The 26890-nt window shown below is 48.6% G+C and overlaps 2 protein-coding genes across 14 annotated transcripts in view; both read right to left on the reverse strand.

Moving 5' to 3' along the window:
• Positions 1-250: 250 nt before the first annotated feature.
• Positions 251-7069, reverse strand: LOC117196670 (uncharacterized). Its single transcript, XM_033406133.2, has 2 exons — positions 2451-7069; positions 251-2256 (listed from the first exon to the last, which is right to left on the reverse strand). The coding sequence occupies exons 1-2, from the start codon at positions 3263-3265 to the stop codon at positions 2121-2123; spliced, it is 951 nt and encodes a 316-aa protein (XP_033262024.1). The 5' UTR covers positions 3266-7069; the 3' UTR covers positions 251-2120.
• A 147-nt stretch (positions 7070-7216) lies between these two features.
• Positions 7217-26890, reverse strand: part of ZNF236 (zinc finger protein 236) — a 102293-nt gene continuing 82619 nt past the window's right edge. For all 13 annotated transcript variants that reach the window (XM_049697653.1, XM_033406117.2, XM_049697654.1 and 10 more), the window contains 6 exons: positions 19022-19209; positions 15132-15260; positions 14130-14327; positions 11868-11997; positions 9982-10158; positions 7217-9145 (listed from right to left, as the gene is read on the reverse strand). In XM_049697653.1, coding sequence (XP_049553610.1) covers positions 9021-9145; positions 9982-10158; positions 11868-11997; positions 14130-14327; positions 15132-15260; positions 19022-19209 — 947 coding nt within the window. In that variant the 3' untranslated portion in view covers positions 7217-9020. The remainder of the gene's footprint in view (positions 9146-9981; positions 10159-11867; positions 11998-14129; positions 14328-15131; positions 15261-19021; positions 19210-26890) is intronic.

Here is a 26890-nt window from a genome sequence, read left to right on the forward strand (position 1 = left end):
ACTGTTGACTGAGTGACCTCCATTCGTGGCTACACCCAACAGCAAGAGCTGTGACCCTGGGTCTCGTGGAAAGTATGCACTGTTCTTGAATATTGAAATAAAATACACTTTTAATGATATTTGCATGGCCATCTTCTTTGGCTTTTATTCTGGTCTGTGGAATGTGAGCCCACGTAGAGCAAAACTCAGAGCTGATGTGAGTAGGCGTCTCACTGTCACAGGACAGAGCTGCGTCTCGGCACCTGTTTGAGGAGGCGAGTTATCATCAGATGGTTTGTGTATCAATAAGAGAAGGTGGAGTAGAGGCCGCTGTGAGGGCACTGAGTCTCTGACTCACAAGGAAAGTAATTTTTAATTTATCTTTAAACAATCCTTTAGAGTATATTTACATTTCACTATCTTACCAGCATACCAGTCCCCGTTAACTTGAACTGCAGAACCTTTGAAAAATGACTTTTTGCCACGCAGAGACGATGACAAAGATAACCGATACTGGAAATTTTATGTATAGTTGCTTTTGGTTACAAGAATCATCTTTCAAAAAGGTAAATGGAAATCTTATGTTTTGCTTTTAACAAACCACTGGTTCCCTTCCGTCTCAGGAGCAGCCCTGAGAAACTCACAAATGCCAGCAAGGGAAGCGCCCTCCCCGTCGATTGCAGGGTGACACTGGCCGTCCTCAGGGAGCACCCAGGCTCAAGCGTGCTGTGCGCGTCCAATCCGACAATAAAAGCCGGCCCTGCCCAGTAGCCTGAGGCCCCATCCACGGGGTAGATAGACTCCAAGCCATGCCAACCCCCAAACCCCTTCAGACCAAGGGATTTGGAAAAGCATGCAAAGACATCACATCTTTTCAATTCTGCTCTTCCAGTTGGCAAGTCTATTTTAATGTTACATATATAGAAAATGCATTAAGTGGTAAACCAAGGGGTGTCCTAGAATAACACAGCGTTTACCATGATAATGTGATACTAAAATGACGCAAAATAGGAAATGAACCACGGAAGGGGTGTTCTCACTGAGCATTTATCCAAAGCGGTCTGCATACCCCCCTCAAGTTGAAGGAAATTAGTTTACCAGGCGGAGCTCCAAGAGAAGTGGGTGCTGGAACCCCAGCCGGGACACTCTTCCCCATCTCACTGTGCTCACCCCGAGGACCATCGCTCGCAGGGTCTAGAGGTATCGGGAGGGTCTATTGAACCGAGAAAGGCTCTTCCCACCAGGACAGGAAACCACAATGATCACGCTTTCCAAGATATCGTATCAATCTGCACAGTCACCTCCACGCCACTCGGTCCAGACCGAGAAACGTATGTGGCCTCCTGTCCATCTGGGCGGAGGATGGTCCGAGGAGCTGGTCCAGGGTGCCCAGCCCGGCGGGAACAACCTCTGGAGGGAGGGTTGAGGTCGGGAGCAGGTCAGAGGTTAGCGGAGAGGATGTCGGCTCAATCCGTGGGGCTGGCTTCATAAATCGGGTGCGGGCTGTAAATTGGAATTGGGATTTTGGGAGGAGAGAGAACTGGGGCATGAGGAAAACACTGAAATAGGGAAAGAAAAGCCTTCTTGTAGCATCTGAAAACGAGAAGAGCCAAGTCTTTAATTGAGTCTATTAGGGCTGTCGTAACACTATACCACGGACTGGGCGGCTGAAACAATAGATATTTTCTTTGCTCGGGGTTCTGGAGGCTGGAAGCCCACGGCCAAGGTGCTGGCAGGGGGATTCTGGGGAGGCCGCCCTCCAGACGCCACCTGCCTGCTGGTTCCCCGCGGCCCCTCCTCTGGGCACGTGACACACTGCTGGTGTTGCTCCTTATGAGGGCACCAGTCCTCACCCTTGAGACCGCCCTTAAACCCTGATTAGCTCCTAGAAGTGCTGTCACACTGGGAGTGAAGGCTCCAACAGATGGATTTGTGTGGGGAGGGGCACCAGTCAATCCACAGCAGGTATGTGTTTCTCGTGCAGCGACAAGTATGTCCTAGACCCCCATCTGGCAAGAGTTTTAATTAAACCACAGGACTTTGCAGGGAGGACGCTTCCTTCTTTCCCCAAAAAGGTAACATGAAGTGAAGCATCTCAGTGCATTTTCTGTGGCGATTTTTCTCTTGTAAGTAGCGAAGAGTCAGGGAATCCTAGGCAAAGCCGCGTAAGCAGGGGGTGCGCAATCGCAGCCCGGTGAAGCCGAGGGACGGGTAACCACCGCGGGCTGTTCACTCCAGTGCACGACCCTGGAGCAACGTCCTTTGACAGCATTTGCCCTGGAAGCAGAATCAACCACCTAACTTTCGAGAAACATGCTGATTTCAGTCGGGCTCTCCCTTGCCCCCCAGACAATCTCAACTTTGTCCCCAGGGGGAGGGTGACAGCTCCTCCTCTCACAGCCTCTTCTCAGCTCGACTTCCCCCCCCCGCACCGTGAAAGAACACGGGTTTGCCCAGCACCCGAACCTCACCAACTCCAGAAACTCGTTGCTCGGTCAATACCCGAGAGCACGCCTAAGATGACCAGTGCTTCAACCGCATCCAGACCAGCTGGGGCCCCTGCTGCTCGCAGCCTAGTTCCAGATGCTGGTGCTAAATTAAGGAGAGATTTGGAGCAGAGCGCGGACAGAGTGACTGACAGGGTGCACAACAGCCCCCGAGGGGGTGTCCTGATGGCCCGGGAGGCGCTGGGTTGGCGGCTGTGCCCATGGCAACTGCACCAGCAGCACGGTAGCCCTGGGAGGCCCCGCCCACCTCGGGGGGCAGAACCTGGCCTCTGACGAAGGCCCCCCGGGGAGGTGGGGACGTTGCCCGTGGAAGACACCCACTGGACCCAGAGGTCAGTGACCGGTTCACCTCCCTTAACATGAATTGTGGCAAAATCACTTATGATAACGGGTCTGCTGCACAGGTGGGCAACGTCCTGCCCTCCTCGGGGACGCCTGTCTCTGCACCTTGGCAGCCAAACCTCAGAGCAAAACAAGCAACACAGGCTGCTGCAGTGACCGAGGCGGGGGGACCCCAGAGTGCTTGCGAGTCCGTGTGGATGCTCGCTTCCCCCGCTGAGGAGGGAGGAAACGAGGGCAGGGCCTGCAGGCAGCCAGGAGCCAGCCAAGCTGCAGGAGTTGGTTGTGCGTCCGGAGGCGGGGCTCTCACTGTTGGAGGGGGAGGGGATGAAGCCTGCAGTGTTGGAGCATCTATGGGACCCCATGGTTTCACGTGTAGACGGGTGAAAAGTCTCAGATCGATGATGAGTGCGCGCGCACACACACGCACACACATACATACACACACTCACTCACACTCTCTCTCTCTCTTCCCCCCCCCCGCCACCCCCACCACTCAGCTCTTGGCTTCTAAATACCACGCTCCACTAGAGGGAGCCAGGGCTTCGGGAAGAAATGGCTGGTTCCAGCGCTGGGACAGGGAAAGGGAACAATTTCTTGGGCCAGAAAGTAAGAAAGCGCTCAGAGAGTAACGTGGGCATGTCAAAAGGACTCAAAGCTACCTGAAGGAGCCCCTACTGGCCAAATCCAGGACTATTTGAGAGTCAAAATAAGTAAGGATCCTGATGGATGCAGCCATGAAATAAAACAGGAAGCCACAAGCCCGAACCACCATAAACACAAGAATAAACCACCGAGGGAGAACAGGAAGCCCGTTCTCAAAGTGGAATACCAGCTCCTGATGACAGAGGGAATGAAGGGACCTGCAAGCAGGGAGACGCCGGGGTACCACACAGGCTGTCGGCGGGATGAGGCACTTGGCCGCGTGGTCGCAGAGCCTCTCACAAATACTCACCGGTTACAGAGGGGAAATGGTTACAGGGTTGACACCGACAGCATCAGTCATGGGACACGTGGACACTGCGTGTCACCTTGATAAGACGCACTGAGAAGAGCATCACCTCTGTGACGCAGGACCCGGCCCAACCGGAAGGCACGGCAGGGCGGGGGCGGCTGCTGAACTAGCTTTCAGACGTCAGGGTAACAGGAACCACGGCGACATGGGGAGGGGCGTCCCGGGTGAAGAGGGTGCAGGTGCCGGCACGACCCTGCACCGGGTCTGCTGCACAAAGATCTTATCCTTCACAGGTTCGGCAACACCGGAAAGGGGTGTTTTATGAAGATTTCTCTGTGCCACTCTCACAACTTTTCTGTAAATCTGAAACTGCTTCAAAGAGTTTACACAAGAAGGATAAAGATTTCGGATTATTAAACTTGAGAAAGATAATTCAGAGACAACCTAGAAAACAATGCGTGGTGATGAGGGTGCAGATGGCCACCTGTTGTCCACCTCCGGCTGAGATCACATCAAGATGAGCTACTTCGAGTTAATCCGTAAGAATTTCTTCCCCTGAAGCCGGTTAACAGGGTAACCTACAATCACCCTGTTCTGATAACTAAACTAGTGGCATAGAACCATCACTTCTGGTCGACAGAGAATTTAAAAATCAGGGAAATACCTGTTTATTGGCAAAAAGGAGAGGGTGGGGCTGTGTGTTGCCCCGTTTTTCACTTTTTCCTTAGAGAGTAGAGGGATTTAACACTTTAAAGGTACTGCATGACAGTAACATCTCCTCAGTGATAGAAATAACACTATGGGTGGTGCACAATAAATTAATCATTGACATTTGTAAAAAAAAATTTCCATTCATAGAGTATGCTGAGCCGGGAACATATTGCCAACAACTGTGAAACATGGTAAGTTCTCCCCACCTGCCGGCTTAGAAGAAGACCCGCCAGCTTCCCGGCTGCTGGCAGGAGACTTGAGGCTCCCGGGCCAGAGAGCAGGGGCTGGCAACTCACAGCAGGAGGAGGCACCAGAGCCCCGGCGTCTGTGTTGATACCCCAGGCGACCTCCACACGCAGCCCAGAGCGGGCCAGGTGATGCCTGCACGCAGGGTGTCGTGTCCCGGGAGAGGAAGCAGGGCTTTGGGAACCTGAGTCTCCAATAAACACACAGCAAGCCGGCCTGACCTTTGCTTCGGTGAGACATACCTTGATTACACGGGTCAGTAAGAAAAGCATCACTTGGCTCTGGAGGAAGATGTCCTCTCTCCCGAGGTCGTATTCTCTTCAAACTGCCTTGAAGAGATCGTGGAGCAGAGATGGCCAGTGCTTTACCCCTAACACTTGCAGAAATGAGACAGACCCCTGGAGAACTACCTCCCGATACACCACAGCTCACTGGTTAAGAAGAGGTCCTCGAGCTGGGAAGGAAGCCATGTAATCAACTAATTTTACAGACCAGAGAAGTGAACCGAACTGCCTAAAGACAGGCGGCCCGTCAGCGCCCTGGCTAATCTGACCTGAGGCCCCAAGGCCTGACTTCCCAGCTCTGCCCAAGCCCAGGACGCACCGTAGACTCGTGCCCTTGACTGTGTTTAAGTATCAGCAGCAATCTTACACCACCAAAAAGCCACGCTTTCCGGAAACACTCGGCCGGGCCATTTTAAACAGCTGCAATCCACGGTAGAGGGAACAAATGGGCCACGACCTGATCGCTTCTGAAAGAACAGCCCCCTTCCCCCACCCGCCGTATTTGGAACACTAATAGAGCAATATTCTTTCTACAAACAAGCAATGAGAACAGCAAACTTCTTACCATTCCCTCTGAGCAAAGCCCAGGAAAAAATAAAAATCACCTTAGCTGTTTCAGACTTACATAAATCTGAGTGATGATCTTTTAATGTTAAAAATGTGTATCTTCATGAGTTATCAATATCCTTCTGCAAAGAGGAAACTCCGTGGGAAGAACAGAAACCCACCTCCTTTTCAGAGTTCGCCCCTGTACTAACGCACGCACCTCTTGCGCATAAATACTGGTGTTCTTGTAGAACTCAAGCTCACAAACGGCAATGGGCAGGAATTACAAAATACTCTTCTGGAGAAAAACTCGCTAGTTCAGTGCTGACACTGGAGGAGATGGAAACTTGACGCAAGGATGGGAACTACTCACTTTAGGACCGATTCTCCTCATCCTGTCAGTAGCGTGCTGTCAGAGGATAAGGAGACATTTGAGGGACTTCCTGCTGAACCAACAGGCTGCAGGCTGAGCCCCATTCTTGCAGGAACCTCCAACCACACGCCTGCCTTTAAGAGGGACAGAGGAGAGCCTGGGGCAGGGCGTGGGAGTGCAAAGGTGTTTCCATTTGCATCTACCGCCATTTCACGCAGACGCGACCACTTGTGCAGCTGCCTCCTGCCCCCCAGCGGCCTGTGAGCCACATCCCAGTTTCCAGTTCAGTATCATGGGTGGGAAGGGAACGCACCCTCCTTCGGCTTACTTAAGGGCTTCACCGTTACTTTACCACAGAAGACAGTTAAAGACAGTCATGCCCTTTCTAAAGGCACTACTTTACAATTTTACTTTGTTTTCTTGCCTGGTCATTTATGACCAGGATACCGCTGAATATGGCCAACAGTGAAAACAACAGACACTGCTACCTAACACAGACGGCCTGCCTGTCATCACACCATATTCGGATTTTTAGTTTGAAGATCTGCAAATAAAGCTTGCAAGGGTAGCGTTCGTCAAGCGCAGAGGTACAGGAAAATATGATTAAAATGCTTTTCTGTAAAAACCTGAGCTTGAAAGTAATTCATGTGCCAAACTATTTTAAAAGAAAAAAATTAATCACATTTCCTAACTTCATTTTTTATTTATTGTTATTTCCAAAGCAGATACGCTATGATGAGATATTTTTAAAAATACAATTATCTATCCTCAAAACCCTGGTTATGCAGGAGACTAGAAATCTCTTGGCAGAAGACTTTTTATCAACCAGTAAAGTATAAAGATCAACCTGTACTCCACTCCACCAAAAAGTTCAAGTGATATTATGTCTTTACAAAACCTTATTTTTCAAGGAATGTCTTGCAAAGAAGCAGCTTTTATAATTAGGAAGTAAATCAAAAGAATACATTAATGTCTTGTGTTTGCCTGATAATAAACTGAGAAAACTCACAAAACAGATTATTGATAGATTTGTTTTTTCATTAACCAAAATAAAAGTAGGCTTTAGATTCACCTGGTAAGGCCTTACTTGGGCAGTGCACCAATACAATTCACTGAACTACGCTTTCTATACAATTAGGAATTAAACAAACCCCTTTTAGAGACTGACCTGAGATGACATTTAATGCTGAAACCAAAATAAATAACCTAGCAAAAACAAAATTTTTAAGATTTCAATCATTTCAACTTCGGAGATATTTGTTCACCAAAATTAATCAACATTTCTAAAATAGTTTAATACAAAATTATAAAAGAAAAGTGCAATAAAAGCAGAACCTTTAACTCTGGCGCAATGACAATTATTCTGAATAACAGACTGCAGCCAGGTATACACACTGACATCCAAGAAAAACCTCAGGGTATACAAGTCCAGCATCACAAGAATAAGTCAAATAAGGCTTTTTTTTTTTTCTCCCTTAAAAAAATATACAATACATAAAGCAGTTTGAAAAAAAAAAGTAATATTATTTAACAGTTTTCTGACTTAAATATTTTCACATAACAAAAGGTTTTATATCACTATCGATGTTACTTATATACATATGCCAGAAGCGTGAACAACAAAAAATCAAAAGACGCCCCTTCAAAAAATAACAGTAAAATGTCTCTTTCTTCAGGAATCTGAAATGAGCTCCTCTCTTAATATACAAAGTCCATACAATATTTATATCATAAAACTGCTCTCTTCTGAAACCAGCGAGGCAATGAGAGAGAAAATAAAGGCGATTATTTTTCAGGAAAAACAAAAACAAAAAACCAACCCCAGCTTTATGTCACAATGACAAGGATATCCATTTATTAATAAAATGAATACAATACTGATCTGAAGTGCTCGCTGGGAGGTAAAAACTCTGTCGCTCTCTCTGTAACTGGGACTAGTGCTTATTTACAAAATATACTGTTCGGCCACACAGAGGCCCATATATCTGTATATGTACATATGTATTTATATATAGAACATATAAATAATTTCAAAGGAGAGATTCACATGAAGTAAAGAAGTTTCCATCTTTGGAATGCTGTGGGAACGACACACACTCTGCCCCAGCGCGGGCAGCGCGGGGTAGGATTTGGTTTGGGACATGTTCAACGTGGCACCATTGATGATACTAAAGAATTCCCTGAAATAAAAAATACACCTGCTTATGCACGAAGAGAAAACCACGGGGCTCATACAGGTTCTTACCCTCAAAGTACAAATACACTTCTTAATCACTGAGGCGGACAGGGCTGCAGTCCCTTTGTTCCCAGGAGACCATTCTGTGATTTCGGACCTGCAGTGCATGGCTTGTGCTTTCTGCGGTAGCCCGACCCATGTACCCGAGTATCGACTCGGGCAGCGCGAGTGGCATCATCCCGCGTGGACAGCTGGATCCTCACGTGTGTGTCAGGCTTGCTCTACTCCCCGGGTGTACGCCCCAGACACTGCATTCTTGTCACTAACGATTAGATATTTGTAATGGAGAGAGAACTGGTCCGGCCATCTCTCAAGGTATTAGTTATATTAACTTATGGTAGACTAAAAATTAGAGTCAATTTCTACTAATTTCAAAATTCACAGAGAAAAAGATGGAAAAAACCTCCCTGCGTGTTGTAACGTTTTTTCCGAACTTCATGCACCTATCTTATGTTTGTTTCATGAGCTATGCTTCTTATAACAGAAAGCATGAAGGAAAACCTATCTGGGTTTTTCCACGTTAACTTCTGTCTTTGCTAATACAAAGAAATCACACTACAATGAGAGTCCGATCCAGTTAATTTCTTTTTAACTAGACGCACTGGCCACGGAGTAGGCGAGACTGCTGACGTAGTACCTGAGTTCAGTGATTTGCAGAACAACAGCAACGTGCTTCCACCTTTCCCAGCTTTCTTCCTGAAGTCTCTGAAAGCCAATGATTCTTTAGATAATTTTATAGCTATTGTGGTAACATTTTTAACACTTGAGGCTTCAAAACAGAAATCCCAAGTGCTTTGTTCTTCTCCACACTTCACTCTGGAAACGTTCTCGGGGCCGGGCTGTGTCAGAACACGTTGGCCAGGGTCTGCCATTCGCTCGCGGGTTCCGGCTCCACCTCCTCCAGGTGGAGCGCACGGCTCAGCACCTCCCCTCCGTGCTCCTGGGGGACGGCGGGTTCCTGCAAGGTTCCTGCCGTGGTGATAAAGAAAGAGTCCCAGACATTCACTAGCACAAAATTATTCACATTTAAATAAGGACAACTTAAACGGAGACAAGAAATTCCTAAGTTGATTTGTTTTCCTTCCCGGTGAAAAAAGTCATCTGAGCTGCAGGTTTCATAATTCTGTCGGTGACGACAATTACTGTTACTTGAATACGAATACTTGAATACGCACAGAGCGCTTCGTTCCCTATGCTCATAAAGCCTATGTTCGTATGACATCCTTGATGAGCGATTACTAATTAATACTAGTGATAACGACAGGCACAAGTTTTCTAACAGAAAGTAAAGCACGAAGCACTAGTGTGTAGATGTTAGAACTTCCTCTTCCTCAAAAACTTCACAACACGAAGGGTCCTACCCCTGTGGCTCCAGGAAAGCCCTGGGCACTACTCCCGCCACGCTCAGGCCGTCTGACTCCCCTCGTGGCCACAGCACCCAGACCGGCAGAGCAAGCCCAAGACGCAGGCTGTAACCCTCCCTGACTTGTCGCAGACGCTCCGCGGGCTGCGTTCCAGCCCCCGCCCCAAGCCCCCCGCCCCTGTCTGTCTCCATAAAGGGTGCGGGCATTCCTGGACAACGCGGGAAACAAGGCGGACAGAGGGACGCCCCTGCCCTGCCGGCACCAATGTGGGGGAGTCAGCTCGGGGACACGGAGGCCCATCTGCGGAGCCACAGGGCACAGACTCGCCCGACCTGGACCCTGAGCCTGAGGCGGGGACGCAGGGCCAACCCCTGGGGGCCGGCCGGGCGCGGACCGCTCAGCTCACAGAGCCCCGCGCACCGTGCAGCCAGGACGCCTCACCCGCGTAGCTGTGGGCCCGCTTCATGTGCAGCTTCATGTTGCTCTTCTGCGTGAAGCCCATGACGCAGTAGTTGCACCGGTAGGGCCGCTCCCCCGTGTGCTTCTTCATGTGCACCTGCAGCGCACTCTTCTGGTTGAAGGCCTTCTCGCAGAGGGTGCAGTGGAATGGCCGCTCCCCTGGGGACAGACAGCACAGTCAGCGTCCCTGATAGATGGCGCTCGACGAGCACACACAGCACAGAGTAACTCCGAAGAAGGGATGCGAGTTTAACAGCAGGCTAAGGACGTTCCTCACTCAGGATGCTAACCCACAGGGTTCCAGCAAGGCCACTCCATGGGGAGCCATGAAAGACACCTTGATCAAAAGCTATGGAAAGTCCTAGAAGCACCCAGAAATAAAGGTAGAGCACATATGGTTCAAACAAAATGTTTCTAATCCATTTTGAGCAGAAAAGCAAAAAGACATTAAGGACATGGGAATATCAAATCCAATTGACTAAAAGTATGGTTTATACAATATGTTTCAAACGGTACTTAATTGCTTTCAAGCTGACGTGGAAACTGACAAATGGAGGGAAAAGTCGCCAAGCTGACTTCTGCTGGGGGCCTGCCCAGGTGAACGCCTGCCCTACAGCCACACTGCGGAGTCCGGCCCGCCCCACGCAGCATCTCTCTGCTTCCACCCCCTGCGGCCCTGGCAGTCCTGCCACCCCTCGCTGTCACGCACCCACTTCCAAGTCCCAGGGACCGGGTCCCTTCCTGCCCCAGGGCCTGGCACAGCCCTTCCCCCTGGCCTTGAAGGTTCTTTCCCACATGCTCTGCCACGCTGCCTCTCGGGGTCACGTGCCAGCACCCCCAGGGCTGTCCTGGGAGCACCTGGTCCTCAGCCCCCCAGGTGTCCCTCCACAGCCAACGACAAAGGAGGTCTTCCTGCAGCTTGCCTAGGGCAGGCAGAGTCCCAAAAATGGCCCCCCAAGGTCTCCTGCCCTGAACTCTGGGCCTGGGACTATGATGACGTCATGCCTGAGAAACGAGAACGGCCACAGATGAACTAGGTCGCTCGTCAGATGACTGGGAGTGACCAAAAGGGAGACTGCCCTGCGGGCCCACCCTGATCACACCGTCCTCAGAAGCTGGGATTCTCTGGAGACGGAAGGGGAAGCTGAAGACATCAGGAGCTGGAGTGACGACGGGGCACCCATGTGAGCAGGGACGTGGCCCCAGTGACAGCCACAAGGTGCCCACTTTACACACATGCCAAACCCTTCACGTGCATCTATGCTAGTAAAAACGGCAGTCGTCTCTCTTGATTATGCTTTTGAACGAATGCATTATGAAGTAACCACATGGTTGTTTTTCACTCAAGAGCTACTTGCTGGACACCCGGTGGGCGCCGGGTCTGCGCTGACAGGCAAGGGGCATCCCTGAGGACACATGGCCCGCAGGCCGGGGAGGGCTGCCGGGCACCTGCTGACCACACAGGAGGCCCTCATGCCAGCCGGGGCACCAGCGGGGCAGGGCCTCTCGGGAGGAGGCGTCCGTGTGAAGGTGAGTCAGAGACGGCCGGCAAAGGGACAGAAGGGCTGGGAAGACGATGACCCACCAGAGAGCACCGGGAAAAGGGTGGGCACCAGACAGAGAGCTGGATGCGGGGAGAGACCTGCCTGTGGCCGCGGGGCCTCGGGGGCTCAGGGAGGTCTGGCAGGCTCTGCCGGGGGTGCTCAGGGGGAGCCTCCGAGGGCTCTGGCCCGGCTGCCAGGTGAATAGAGGCCTGGAGGGGTGCACAGCAGATCAGAGAGGGTGGGAGGCCGAGCCCGTGGTCCCGAGGAGACGGAGGGGCGGAGGGGGAACGAAGCACGGCTGTGGGGGTCCCGCCGCGCGGTCACCTGTGTGGATGCGGCTGTGTCGCTCCAGCTGGCTTGGTTTGGCAAAGGCCTTCTCACAAGTGTCACACTGGAACACCCTCGGCTTCTGAGAGCTCAAGGAAGGACCGGCTTGATGCGTCTGCATGTGCTCCTGGTAAAGACAAACACACATGTGAGGAATACTGAAGATCATACCAGAACTTTAGACTTGAAACAGGAGAGGAAAACCCGGCGCAGAAAGGCCCGTCAGTGCGAGGAGGACCACAGGCTCGCCTCCGATCCGGACCCTCGTGGGCGTTCCCGGAGCAGAGTCGGAGGTGGTACCCGGTGGATGGGAGGCCGGGCCTGCAGCTTGCCAGGGAGACCCAGGCTCCCCCCGAGCCCCTGGGCTGCATCTGGGCGGGGTGGTGTCTCGGCCTCCCTCCCTGTCGGCCACCGTGACAGTTGTTAGAGGACCGGCTGGATATTTTGCAGGATGTCCCTCAACTGAGAGGTGTCTGATGTTTTCCTCATCACCAGACCAGGGCTGTGGGCTGTGGGGTGTGGGCCGTGGGGAGTTCCGTGCCATTTCCATCCCACAGTATCATCACTGCTGGCACTGACTCTGATCACGCAGGCAGCATCTGTCAGGTTTCTCCAGAGAAGGGCGGCCATTTGTACCCCCTCCCATCACGTGCCCTTGCTGCCGCTCGCCCCTAAGGAGTGGGGCCACCCCCTCTTGGGGACAGCATCCACAGGGGCTACTCGGGATTCTTCTGCACGGGAGACTAGCCTGTTCAGTCGATCATGTTTCCACCAGTAACGATCGTGGAGGTTTTGCACTGTGGGCTATAACCCAATTCTACTTTGTTTTCTTGCCCCGGCTGCTCCAGCTTTGGCCCCTAGGAACTCTTTCAGTTGCCCCCGTGTCCCCCTGACACGGTCCCGTCATATACTGCATGTGGGTGTGATGGGTACTTCCTTATTTTCTGGCACAATGTAATTTTTTAAAAATTCCAGATTTCTGAAGGTCATCAAGAGAAAGTAACTTATAAGTATTAAAAGGCCAAATTTAGTATTTCAAACTGTAGATGTTTATGGAAGAGTTATGTCTATATATAGTAACATATACGATTTTAAACATCTTAAATTTTCTTGAACTATTTTTATTCTTTTCCCTCTTCAAAAGGATTTCTTCTCTATCAGGCTGTAACGTTAGTATAGTTATAATTTCTGTACTGTCTACTAAGAGCTCAGTGCAGGCCTTAAGTGCTTTATATTCCTCAAACTCACCCTAAAATGTAAGTATTAACACCCTTATTTTATAAAGCAGGAAACTGAAGCTGCAGACGGTACGTGACCCGACCAGGAGCACAGAGGCTCTAAGTGGCAGAGGCAGAGGCACACAGAGGTCGGGCGGGGCTGGGGGCCCCTCAGGCATAAGGAGCGCTCGCCAACCTCACCGACCTCGCGCTGCAGCCTCTGCAAGAAGACTTCGTTTGACAGTCAGTGTTTTGCTTTTAAAAACGAACATGGAGTCTCTTTTCAGAACACATTAATACTGGGGCTTCTCATCTCAGAAAACAGTAGAAAAAGAGGCGAGAGGTGCCAGGCAGATGGAGGCCTGGAGAACAGAAACTCGGTTTACTGACTGACCGTCTCCTCTAAAGGCCCTGAAAAAGGAAGAGTGGGATTCACTGTGCAATCAGGCGTCACAGGATTCTCGTGCTTTTGGTAACTAAGCAGCAGCAGAGGAGGGGCTCTGGCCTGGAAGTCACAGGCCTGGGCACTCCCCCTGACCGGTGGTCCTGGAAGTCACATCACAGTACCCTTCCTCATTCTTTCCTCTACTGTGTGGACATCCCAGAGTGGGACCCTCAGGTTGTCCCCAATGACTGGCAGCTACGAACAACGCTGACCTAACCCTGAGCTCGGGCGGGCATATATGCCTTTGTGCCAACTCTCATGGTGGGAGCCGCTCTCGCGTGGTTAGGTATCGCCTAATTCCCCTGCAGGATGCCAGACCAATTCTGCAGCCTGCCAGCCGTCACGGAAGTTCCTGCCTCCCCAGAGCCCTGCTCATAGGTGCCGACAGAGCTCTCATACGTGTCCCCGCGATGGGAGAAACGGCATCTCAAGGTGATCTGTAAATATGTTCACCTCCATGGGCCTTTCCTCGAAAAGAGATGGGAACCGTGTCGCTCACTAGGAAGAGTCCTGACCCCACTGAGTCCTAGGCCCGTGCAGCGCCTCTGACCTGAAGCGAAGAGCGGCGACGCTGCCGGGAGGGGGGCGGGGGCGTACCTTGAGGTGCGTGGCGCGCTTGAAGGCCTTCCTGCACACGGGGCAGACGTGGATGCGCTCCCGGCCGTGCATCTCCTTGCTGTGGTGCAGCAGCAGGGCGGCCGAGGCGAAGGTGCGGCCACACTCCAGGCACTGGTGCAGCCGGCCCTCCTTCTCGGGCTGCCCACCCTGGGCCAGGTTAGGAGACACGTCCGTCACCTGGAGCGGGTCAGAAATCCCGGCTTGACGGGACCGGCGCGAGGGGTACAGGCAGCCCCGCCCCGAACCCAGCCCCCGAGCTCGGCTGTCATCTGTGGGAGGCGGCCGGCCTCCTGGCCTCCCGTGGGAGCAGCTGCAACGAGCAGCTCAGGCGTGCCTCAAGCACGCTGACCGGGCAGGCTCTGGGAAGCAGAGCGCGGTGCCGGCTGGGACCCCAGCCGCAGACCCGGCCCCCAGGTCACTTGTGGCCGCTGCGGGCGAGGTCCTCACCCCCCGTCTTTACTTCTCTGCAAAGTTCCAGGAGTTTTTAGGCCTTTATATGTGGAACTCTGTCATTTACTACGTGTTCGTCCACCCTCACCCCCGCTGCCAAACTGCGTTTAAGAAAAAGGACTAGTCAAAGGAGAAATAGGTCATGCACACACACGTGAACGTGTATACTATGAAAAAGTATAGCAAGACTTGAAAGAATCAGCAAAGGTATGACAGGAAATCCTACAAAAAGAACAAAGGCAAGTAAATGGCCACGTGCAATCTGATCAGTGGGCAAGTAAAGAAGACAGTGATAGATTTAAAACTACACTTCCGCATTACTGGAAAATCATGGAACAAACGAGACCCAGTGCTAACCCCCCACCCCCGGGTCCTTCCTGCTCAGCACCTGCTCGTCTCTCGGGAGACACACGTCTTCAGGCTGGTGCCGAGCCCGGCCATGCAGGACTCTCCAGGACCCTCCATCCCATCCCTTCTGAAGCTACGCTTTTTGAAAACTATGAGAGATTGTGGATAAAACTTGTGCTGTACCTGATAGGCGATTTCTTCACAGGCTGCCGACGGCTGTGGAGTGGGGCTCACCAGGATGACCTGGGGCGAGCCCGCACCCCCAGGGCCCGAGAGAGTGGGGTCCGTGAGCAAGGCTGGGAACTGCTGACCCTGGCAGAGGTGATTACTGCTTTAGAAGTTGTGACATGATCAAATCCAGTTGTAATTTAAAAGATCTCTTATGGTGCAGTAACTTCAGAAAACAAGCTGGCAGGTCCTCAAACGCTAACCACAGAATCACCATATGACTCAGCAATTCCGCTCAGAGAAACGAAAACCTACATCCACTTGAAACCTTGTACAGGAATGTGCACAGCAGCACTATTCACAACAGCCCAAACAGGCAGAGAACCCCAATATCCATGAACTGATGAACCAACAAACAAAATGTGGTACAGCTATACAATGGAACAGTATTCATCAATAAAACAGAATGATGATGACACGGCTACAACGTGTGCAAGCCAGTGAAGGAGGCCAGTCACAAGGACCAGAGTCTTATGATTCCATTTATGGGAAGTGCCCAGAATCGGCAAATCTACAGAGAGTGGATCAGTGGTTGCCAGGGGCTGGGGGAGACCTGCAGGGGTGGGGTGGATCTGGGGTCGAGGGAGGGACTTGGGGAGTGACTGCTAACTGCTAATGGGACAAGGGTTCTTCTCAGGTGATGACCTGTTCTAAAATTAGATATGGTGATGGTTGTACAGCTCTGCAAACATACTAAAGACCATTAAATTGCACACTTTAAATACATGGGTGAACTTTACGATATATAAATTATATCTCAGTAACCTTGTAAAAAAATATATATATAAAGGACATTTGTTTAAAAATAGACATACAAAACTACTTTGAGTCTTACTGCCACGCCAGCACACCTTTATCAACTGACTGTGAATCTGAGACAGAGAGAGAATGGATGTGGTGAGGGCGATGCAGGGAATGAGTGCAGAGACGAAGTTCAACCTAAAGGAACCAACACTGTACTGCAAATGCAGGCTCCATACTAAGAACACAACTCGAACTGCTACCATTAAAGCTGATTCTAAGTGTATTTCACACATCCTCAAAACACTCACTCAAAACCATGGATTTGAAGAATCCCCATCAATGCACGATGCTAAGGGGTAAGGGGTCACACGGCCACACAGAACATGGCCCATGTCGCTGGGGGCCTGCAAGCTGAAGGGGAGGGCTGCTGCTCAATGCCCTCACGGGACTGACACAGGCTGAGCCCCAACCGGGAGGACAGAGGCAAGGAGCGGGCAGGGAGATGAAACGCAGGGCCAGACGGCACTGTGAGCACTTCCTCCACCAGAGGATTTCAGGTGCACTTCTTACTGCAAAGACGCCGCCCAAGGCAGATGGGGAAACAAAGGCAACGGGGTAGAATATGGGATATATGGGGCAGAAAATAAATTTACAAGGTCATCTAGATTCTAGAAAAAAGAGAGCTTCAATTAAGATTCTTTACTTTCCATAGGCGATTTTTTAAAAAGTGAAATAACATTTTAGGTATCTCCATCCATCAGTCCAATTTTCTTACACAAACGTGGGATGGATTGAAAAGTTCCTATGTACCCTAATAAAGCATCATGTCCACTACCCCCCTTACACAGGGAAGTCGGTTGAATATTGCTATCTTCAAGTAGCAGTTACTGCTGCACTTCTACGTGTCTGTGTCTGGCTTTGGCCCCCACTCTGATTAGACAGTTGGTACCCAGTGTTGGTACCCAATTTTGAAAAATCAATCAAATTTGTCAATCAAAATTAATAAATTCACATTTCTTTATTTTATTAATCAAGAACAAATACAACTGCTGGCCAGAAATTCTGACACACCTGAAGAAGTGCTGGCTCAATAAATTCATATATTCCCAACTAAAGCTAAGACATTTGAGACTCTTAGCTCATACAGGTTTATCAAGGGGAAATTACAATTCCTTTTTGTTTTGAAATGACAACACTGTAGAAGAGATCAGCAGTTGTCAGGGGGAAGGGGAAGCAGATGTGGCTAAAAGGGCAACCTGAGGGATCCTTGTGGGGATGGGCGTGTTCTGCGTCCTGACTGTGCCAATGACAACACCTGGAGGGTGCGGTGCCCTGGTTTTACAAGATGCTACCACTGGAGAAACTGGGTAGGGGGTCTACAGGATCTGTGCTATTTCTTACAACTGCCTGCGAATCCACAGTTATCTCAAAATAAAAAAGCTTAATTAAAAAGAATCCTGACTACGACGTGATTTACTAGCTTATGGCTGGTGTCCCAAAGGCTAATGTTAAGTATATTCTAATGCAAATGATCTGATTCAAAAATCAAGTGCCTAATAAAACAAACGCTCAACAATTAGCTATACTTACAGAAATGACGGCCCGAATCCGCTAAAATGGCATCATCTGGAAGTCACTTATTTTTGGTTTGTATTATTACTTGCAGTCTGTTTCTTTGCTATATTTCATTTACACTGAGGTGGAAATTGTAATAATTCTCATTCCCTAAGTGCACATGAATTTTGTAGACCCCTCAACTGCTCAGGGGGCCCAGGCTGCTGAGTCAAAATCGCCTGGGAGGGAGCGTTCTGGTCGGCCGGGACAGAAGCCCCTCGCATGCAGTGTCCCACGTGTTCCCTGGGGAAAGGGCCGGGCATGTTGGCAGGGGATCTCACAGGGCGTGAGCCCAGAGCGAGCAGAGGACACGTGACCGTTCTACAAAGGGAAAGAGGGAGGACCTAGAAGAGCTAACCCATCTTCCTGCAGTCAAAACAGCCAGCACGCACCTGTGGCAGGATCAGAAGAGACCCTGCTCTGGATGCCACAGCCATCAGCGTTTCCCTGCACAGTGAGAGCCCAGAGCGGAGACGAGGCTCCAGCCAGGAGAGCAGGTGACTGTCTACTCTGCTGCCCAGCCTGCCTCTTCACAGCCAGCGACACGCACAGCCGGGCACACGCACAGCCAGGGACACGCACAGCCGGGCACATGCCAGGGACACGCACAGCCAGGCACATGCACAGCTGGGCACACGCACAGCCAGGGACACGCACAGCCAGGGACACGCACAGCCAGGGACACGCACAGCCGGGCACACGCACAGCCGGGCACACGCACAGCCAGGGACACGCACAGCCGGGCGCACGCACAGCCGGGCACACGCACAGCCAGGCACACGCACAGACAGGGACCAGCAGACAGGTCCGCTGTCGAAACTCCTACAGCGCTTTACTACAGGGATTCATCACTGTAATTAATCATCCTTTCTCATGAGTTTTCTAATTAAGCTGTGAAAGGTTTTTCGGGATCTTAAGCTCAATGCGTTATCTAAAATGTACACCCTTCTATCCAGCACATCTCCTGCAGGGATTCATCTAAGAACATAAGTGATACAGAGCATAAGAATTTCCACCCTACTAATAACAAACCCTGGATGCAACGCAGTGCCCCTCAGTAAACTCATCTACAAGACGAACGGTGGTACAGCCATTACAAACGTCTGCACTGCTGAAATCATTGATGGGAAGATATTCACAATATAATTAATGAGAGGGGGAAAAGTTTACACTACACGATATATACGTGAGCTCATTTCTGTAAAAGTTAGAAAATACGCATCTGTACGTATGCATAGAAAGGTTCAGAAGGGAAGACACACTCAAACGTTAAATGCAGTTCCGTTTGGGTAGTGGATTTTTTTAAATGCTTTTCTGTATTGTCTGGATTTTCTTGTACTCCCCACTTCGCATTTAACAAATTACTTTTTCAATTTAATCAGAAAAAACCACTTCAGCTTTGAAAGAGCGTATTCAGAACACACACTCAGGAAAGTGATAAGTTCCCCGGGACGACCCCGTGGGGCGGGGGGAACACAGGAACTCACCTGAGAAGCGATGTTGAGCGTGACCGTGTCCAGCCCCCCGGAGAGCAAACCCTGAGTGTCAGCCAGGGTCAGCGTGACGCTGGCCTCTGCCCCCACTCCCGATGAGGACATGACCAGGTTCTGGGCAGATGTGGCAGATGGGGACATGGGTGTTGTCAAAGGCAGGCTTCCAGCTGTGGCATTAAGTTCTACAGAAGAGGCAAAACGGGAAAGTAGGTAAGTCCAATGTTATTCGCACGGGAAGACAATTCTCATAAAGGAACGCATCTGTCATAGTCAGCATTTACAGTGCCTAAGCTTGTGAAAGTGCATGAAGGCATCACAGTATCTTTGATTCCAACGTTATGGCAGGGCTTTTGTAAATATCTACACGTCCTTACACGTAAATGTACTCTGCTTCTGAAGTGTAAACAGAGAAAAAAGCCGTAAAAGAGAGTGAAAAAGTGACCCTGAGGCCCAGTCACCGCTGCCAGTGCAGAAGGAGACTCAGACAAGAATTTCCAGGACACTGTCCTCATCCAGGACCAGAGACCAGCCTGGAGAGAGGAATGAAACGGGACCCACTGAGCGACAACCAGCTCCACAGTGTAACATCTGACAACTCTGCTTACGTTCACCTATTCTGAAACACAGGCAATCAAAATCAACCTCATGCAATCCTTTAAATACTAATTTATCCTGCAGGGCACCTTAATCTTCTTTGGAGAACAAAACAAAACACTATAATATTTTCCCCTTGTAGCTAATGATATAACAGAAAGGAAGACGTCTGGGACAGATCGGGCAAAGAAAGGAAGGCCTTCTCTTCCACAACACTGAAACTCATGCACCTACTGGCAAACGAAATGGGCTTAGCATGGTACTATCAAAGTCCTGTGGCGGGCACCAACAAAACACAACTGTTTAAAGTTTTTACTTGTAAGCATAACACACATGCACATGCACGTGTACACACACACACACACACAATTCTCACAAGCTGTCCTTCCATTCACCTAGCAAACGTGACTTATCACCCACTTGCGTCAGCCACCGTTCCAGGTGCTAGCGACCCCAAGATGACACCTAAAGCAGAAATTCCGAACACTAGTCCCTAACTAGGTCTGAACACAAAACACCACGAGACTCCCGCGGTCCTCTGCTGAGACCTGGGTCTGCCCGCGTCGGGCACAGGGAACCAGGCTACTTACTTGTAACTGGCGTCCTCCACAGATCCACACTCCCGGAGTCCCACACTGTGCTGCACACACCTGGAACCTTCAAAAGCAGTACAACCATTAGGAGGCTGGGAGTCTCCGCTCTGAAGCAGCCACGCGGCTCCCGAGAACCTCGCCAGCCCCCCCTCGCTCGCGTCTGCACAGCGCGCGTGCCCGGCCGCCAGGACGGGAGGGGAGTGTGGATCTGCGGAGGTACCCGGGCCACCTCCTCACCGGGCATCCCCTCCACACACCCGCCATCGGGAGGGGTGAGGATGAACAAGAAGGACCCTGCAGGACCTGGCGAGGAGCAGCTCCACGAGCTGCCGTTCAGTCGGAACCCTAAGGAGAGGACGGGGCCGGCCGCAGGGCGCGGGCTGGGAGAAGCACGGTGGTGTGAGGGCCACGTCGGCCAAGAGCACCACCACGGGCTCAGGGATCATCCCGGAGTAGCCACAGGACTCCAGACCTCACCACAACTCCTGCAACTAAGGAGACACAGACCTTCTCCCCTTCCGACCAGTGAACTACGTCCGACGTTCTGAGGACGGTTAAGGTAGTGGAAGGTTCCAGGACGTGCAGCACAAGGAATGCAAAGAGAAAACAGAAGCCTGCGAGTTCATTAACTAAGGTGAACCCTGACGCAAAGTTCAGAGAAAAGACTGAACAACTTCACGGAAGGCCAGAGCTCATATTTCAACTCAAACAGTGTGGTGGTGATGCAACCTTTAATAATGTTCTTAATTCAAGAGACTTCCCACAAGAAGGATGACCCTAGTTCAGGCAGAACTAGTCTCAATATGGTCGAAAAGAACCTGTGTTTAAAAATTTTCTTTCGCATGCAATTAAATGATTAAAATCATTACAAGCTGCCATTGTGTTTGTTTACCATAGAGCTCTCGGCCGCATGGAAGTGTCTGCTTAGAGCTCCAGAAGCCGGAATGTAAATCCGAGTTACACACTCCGGACAGGAGAGCGGAGGCCCAACACCGAAGGGAGCACGGTAGACTCTGACGTTCAGTTCCCACCTACGTTTTCTCATTTCTTCTGTTCTCCTGCGACACATCACAGCCATCTAAGCCCTACTTCACTGCATGATTCTAACTCAAAGAGTAACCTTTAAAGGATTAACAAGTTCTGTATGTTCATCAAACCCACCCTGTTGTCAGTCTTTGTTGGGATAAGTCTTCACAGCCTCTAAGAAAACTTAATGATACTTTTGGAGGGTTTCATAACAAGCTGACAAGGTGTGAGATCACTTTTTTCTTGAGATTAACAAAAAAGTGGTGAGAGGAGACGGGGAGTCGGGAACGGGAAAGATGCCCTGACTGGCCTCACCCCCAGGAAGAGTGGGAAGAGCGTCTGATGGTAAAGTGCACCCACTGGTAGGGGCCGTTAACATTTCAGAGCTGTTGGGAAGTAAGTAACTGACTGCACTTAAATCTAGGAGAAACGGAGGTCAAAATAACCTCACAAAGAACTAGTAAACAAAGAACTGATCCTTCTCTCACTGAAAGCAGAACTCAATTCATTCATCAACATTACCTTAAAAAGGGACTCAGATGACAATGAAAACACGGCGACCCAGAACCTATGGGATGCAGCAAAACCAGTTCCAAGAGGGAAGTTTGTAGCAATACAGTCCTACCTCAAGAAACAAGAAACATCTCAAATAAACAACCTAACCTTACACCTAAAGGAATTAGAGAAAGAAGAACAAAAAAACCCCCAAAGTTAGCAGAAGGAAAGAAATCATAAAGATCAGATCAGAAATAAATGAAAAAGAAATCAAGGAACCAATAGCAAAGATCAATAAAACTGAAAGCTGGTTCTTTGAGAAGATAAACAAAATTGATAAACCATTAGCCAGACTCATCAAGAAAAAAAGGGAGAAGACTCAAATCAATAGAATTAGAAATGGAAAAGGAGAAGTAACAACTGACACTGCAGATATACAAAGGATCATGAGAGATTACTACAAGCAACTCTATGCCAATAAAATGGACAACCTGGAAGAAATGCACACATTCTTAGAAAAGCACAACCTTCCGAGACTGAACCAGGAAGAAACAGAAAATATAAACAGATCAATCACAAGCATAGAAATTGAGACTGTGATTAAAAATCTTCCAGCAAACAAAAGCCCAGGACCAGATGGCTTCACAGGCGAATTCTACCAAACATTTAGAGAAGAGCTAACACCTATCCTTCTCAAACTCTTCCAAAATATAGCAGAGGGAGGAACACTCCCAAACTCATTCTATGAGGCCACCATCACCCTGACACCAAAACCAGACAAGGATGTCACAAAGAAAGAAAACTACAGGCCAATATCACTGATGAACATAGATGCAAAAATCCTCCACAAAATACTAGCAAACAGAATCCAACAGCACATTAAAAAGGATCATACACCATGATCAAGTGGGGTTTATCCCAGCAATGCAAGGATTCTTCAGTATATGCAAACCAATCAATGTGACACACCATATTAACAAACAGAAGGAGAAAAACCATATGATCATCTCAATAGATGCAGAAAAAGCTTTCAACAAAATTCAACACCGATTTATGATAAAAACCCTCCAGAAAGTTGGCATAGAGGGACCTTACCTCAACACAATAAAAGGCCATATATGACAAACCCACAGCCAACATCATTCTTAATGGTGAAAAACTGAAACCATCTCCACTGAGATCAGGAACAAGACAAGGTTGCCCACCCTCACCACTATTATTCAACATAGTTTTGGAAGTTTTAGCCACAGCCATCAGAGATGAAAAAGAAATAAAAGAAATCCAAATCGGAAAAGAAGAAGTAAAGCTGTCACTGTTTGCAGATGACATGATGCTATACACAGAGAATCCTAAAGATGCTACCAGAGAACTACTAGAGCTAATCAATGAATTTGGTAAAGTAGCAGGATGCAAAATTAATGCACAGAAATCTCTTGCATTCTTATACACTAATGAAGAAAAATCTGAAAGTAAAATTAAAGAAACACTCCCATTTACCACTGCCACAAAAAGAATAAAATACCTAGGAATAAACCTACCCAAGGAGACAAAAGACCTGTATGCAGAAAACTATAAGACACTGATGAAAGAAATTAAAGATGATACAAATAGATGGAGAGATATACCATGTTCTTGGATTGGAAGAATCAACATTGTGAAAATGACTCTACTACCCAAAGCAATCTACAGATTCAATGCAATCCCTATCAAACTACCGATGGCATTTTTCACAGAACTAGAACAAAAAAACGCACAATTTGTATGGAAACACAAAAGACCCCGAGGAACCAAAGCAGTCTTGAGAAAGAAAAACGGAGCTGGAAGAATCAGGCTCCCTGACTTCAGAATATACTACAAAGCTACAGTAATCAAGAGAGTATGGCACTGGCACAAAAACAGAAATACAGATCAGTGGAACAGGATAGGAAGCCCAGAGATAAACCTACGCACATATGGTCACCTTATCTTTGATAAAGGAGGCAAGAATATACAATGGAGAAAAGACAGCCTCTTCAATAAGTAGTGCTGGGAAAACTGGACAGCTACATGTAAAAGAATGAAGTTAGAACACTCCTTAACACCACACACCCAAATAAACTTAAAATGGATTAAAGACCTAAACCTAAGGCCAGACACTATAAAACTCTTAGAGGAAAACATAGGCAGAACACTCTATGACATAAATCACAGCAAGATCCTTATTGACCCACCTCCTAGAGAAATGGAAATAAAAACGAAAATAAACAAATGGGACCTAATGAAACTTCAGAGCTTTTGCACAGCAAAGGAAACCATAAACAAGATCAAAAGGCAACCCTCAGAATGGGAGAAAATATTTGCAAATGAAGCAACTGACAAAGGACTAATCTCCAAAATTTACGAGCAGCTCACGTGCAGCTCAATATCAAAAAAACAAACAACCCAACCCAAAAAATGAGCGGAAGACCTAAACAGACATTTCTTCAAAGATATACAGATTGCCAACAAACACATGAAAAAATGCTCAACATCACTAATCATTAGAGAAATGCAAATCAAAACTATAATGAGGTACCACCTCACACCAGTCAGAATGGCCATCATGAAAAAATCTACAAACAGTATGGAGGGGTTCCTTAAAAAACTACAAATAGAACTACCATATGACCCAGCAATCCCACTACTGGGCATATACCCTGAGAAAACCATAATTCAAAAAAAGTCATGTACCACAATGTTCACTGCAGCTCTATTTAGCCAGGACATGGAAGCAACCTAAGTGTACATCGACAGATGAATGGATAAAGAAGATGTGGCACATATATACAATGGAATATTACTGAGCCATAAAAAGAAACGAAATTGAGTTATTTGTAGTGAGGTGGATGGACCTAGAGTCTGTCATACAGAGTGAAGTAAGTCAGAAAGAGAAAAAATACCGTATGCTAACACATATATATGGAATCTAACAAAAAAAAAAGAAAAAGGTTCTGAAGAACCTAGGGGCAGGACAGGAATAAAGATGCAGATGCAGATGCAGAGAATGGACCTGAGGACACAGGGAGGAGGGAAGGGTAAGCTGGGACGAAGTGAGAGAGTGGCATGGACATATATACACTTACCAAATGTAAAACAGAGAGCTAGTGGGAAGCAGCCGCATAGCACAGGGAGATCAGCTGGGTGCTTTGTGACCACCTAGAGGGGTGGGATAGGGAGGGTGGGAGGGAGACGCAAGAGGGAGGAGATATGGGGATATATGTATATGTACAGCTGACTCACTCTGTTATACAGCAGAAACTAACACACCATTGTAAAGCAATTATACTCCAATAAAAATGTTTAAAATAAATAAATAAATAAATAAATAAAGTATTCTAAAATCAAAAAAAAAAAAAGACTCAGGTAAGAACAAAAAGACAATGTTAAATTCCTTAAAAAGCTGCGCTAAATTTCAAGCCTCTACTAATAATAACTTTCTGCCTCTAAAAGGGTACTTATAGAATACTTGCCCGTTTTCTAGGAAAACCCTTTGTCATGGGTGTTACCTGGATCGGATCTGGAAATGGCCTTCAAACCCATATCACACATCTGAACAAAAGCACATGCTTTCGTTCTGGATGTGAAATTCTGACTCATCGGGGCACATCGATTTATTTGTAAATCCCTAAATGGTAACAGCCTACTTCCAACTAAGGCGCAAAGAGCCCAGAAGCTGCCCTAGAAGCTGGCAGCCCACCACGTGCTGCTCACACAGAGAGTTAACGACGACAACCGTGCGCACAGTCACCATGCTCGTCCCCTGCCCATGAGACAATCACTCTGCATCTGTGGAGGCAGATGTACAAGGTGGAACACCTAATGTCTGACTCACAGAAGACAGATGCTTTCCACAGGTGATCAAGGGCCTGCAACATGACTTTCACCGGGTGACACGGAAAGTTTGTATTTTGGTGCTCATCTTAGAAGAGGCATGTTTAATCTCAAAGTCACTTCAATTTCAGTTCTTATTGGTGTGGCCTGAAGCTCGGCCTGGGGCTGACTGATTCTAAGATAAATGTTGCCCATTAAGATGCAATCTCTTGACAATAGGATATAGATGAAATCAGCCACTTAATTATAACTAGCACTAGTGGAATACGCAAACCTCTCTAAAAACATCTGCTTAGAGCCAAGGATCAAGTGGTTCAGCGTATGGAGAATCTTTTCCTATATTCAGGATTATTCAAAGATGCCAAAGGTATTTGAGATCGTAATACAACTGAGTTGCTTATATAAAATTAATCCTGTATTTATAATAACTGATACTACATTATTAAACAAATGTTCTTTAGTTATGAGCACATCTTTTATTTTCTAATATTATGAAACTCCTGAAAAACAATTTTTTACTAAGGTACCAAATTAAGCTAAAGTGGCGTCAAAAAAGAAGAGAGAAAAGTTCTCAGCTGGCTCTACAACAATAAGTCTTAAGAGAGAAAAAAAAATTAAATCAGAAGAAAGGGGCATGCGTGTTGTTTTTAAAGAAACATCAGTGCGTGGCATACAGGAGCCCTGTACACAACTGACCGCTCTTCCCCTGCCCGTGAGACCATCACTCTGTATCTGTGGAGGCAGATGTACAAGGTGGAACACCCATTGTCTGACTCACAGAAGGCAGAGGTTTAAAGAAATACAGGTGGCCAGAACACAGCCCTCTGTGTTCCTGGGCCTTCCCTCCATCCCCTTCTCCATTCTGATCAGAACATCACCAGCTTTAAGTAATCTGCTGTACCAGCGAACGCCCAGGGTCACCAAGTAGCGCAAAACACCCCCCCTCCATTTACAGGGAAACACCTAAAACTCTCCTTGTCTTTCCATCGATTTGCCCAGGACTCACTACAGACATGAAGCAGGGCTTCCAAGGAGATGTAAGATTCCACCACCTACAGCCAGTTTACTCCTCAGGGAAGCAGGAGGCGGGGAGAGCCTGACATCCCAGCATTCCAGGACATAGACCCCCACCAGAGCGTGACACCACTCATTCGGGCCAAACACAAGAGACACATCTTCATGTTGCAACACGCACCGCGCACCGCGCACCACGCACCACGCAGGGTGGGAGAGGTGATCAGAACCCCAGAGGTGACAAGAAAGAACACAGTGTCTAGTCCTTTACAAAAAGACACAAACTAAGACT

Source organism: Orcinus orca, chromosome 15 (genome assembly GCF_937001465.1).
Source record: "Orcinus orca chromosome 15, mOrcOrc1.1, whole genome shotgun sequence".
NCBI lineage: Eukaryota > Metazoa > Chordata > Mammalia > Artiodactyla > Delphinidae > Orcinus > Orcinus orca.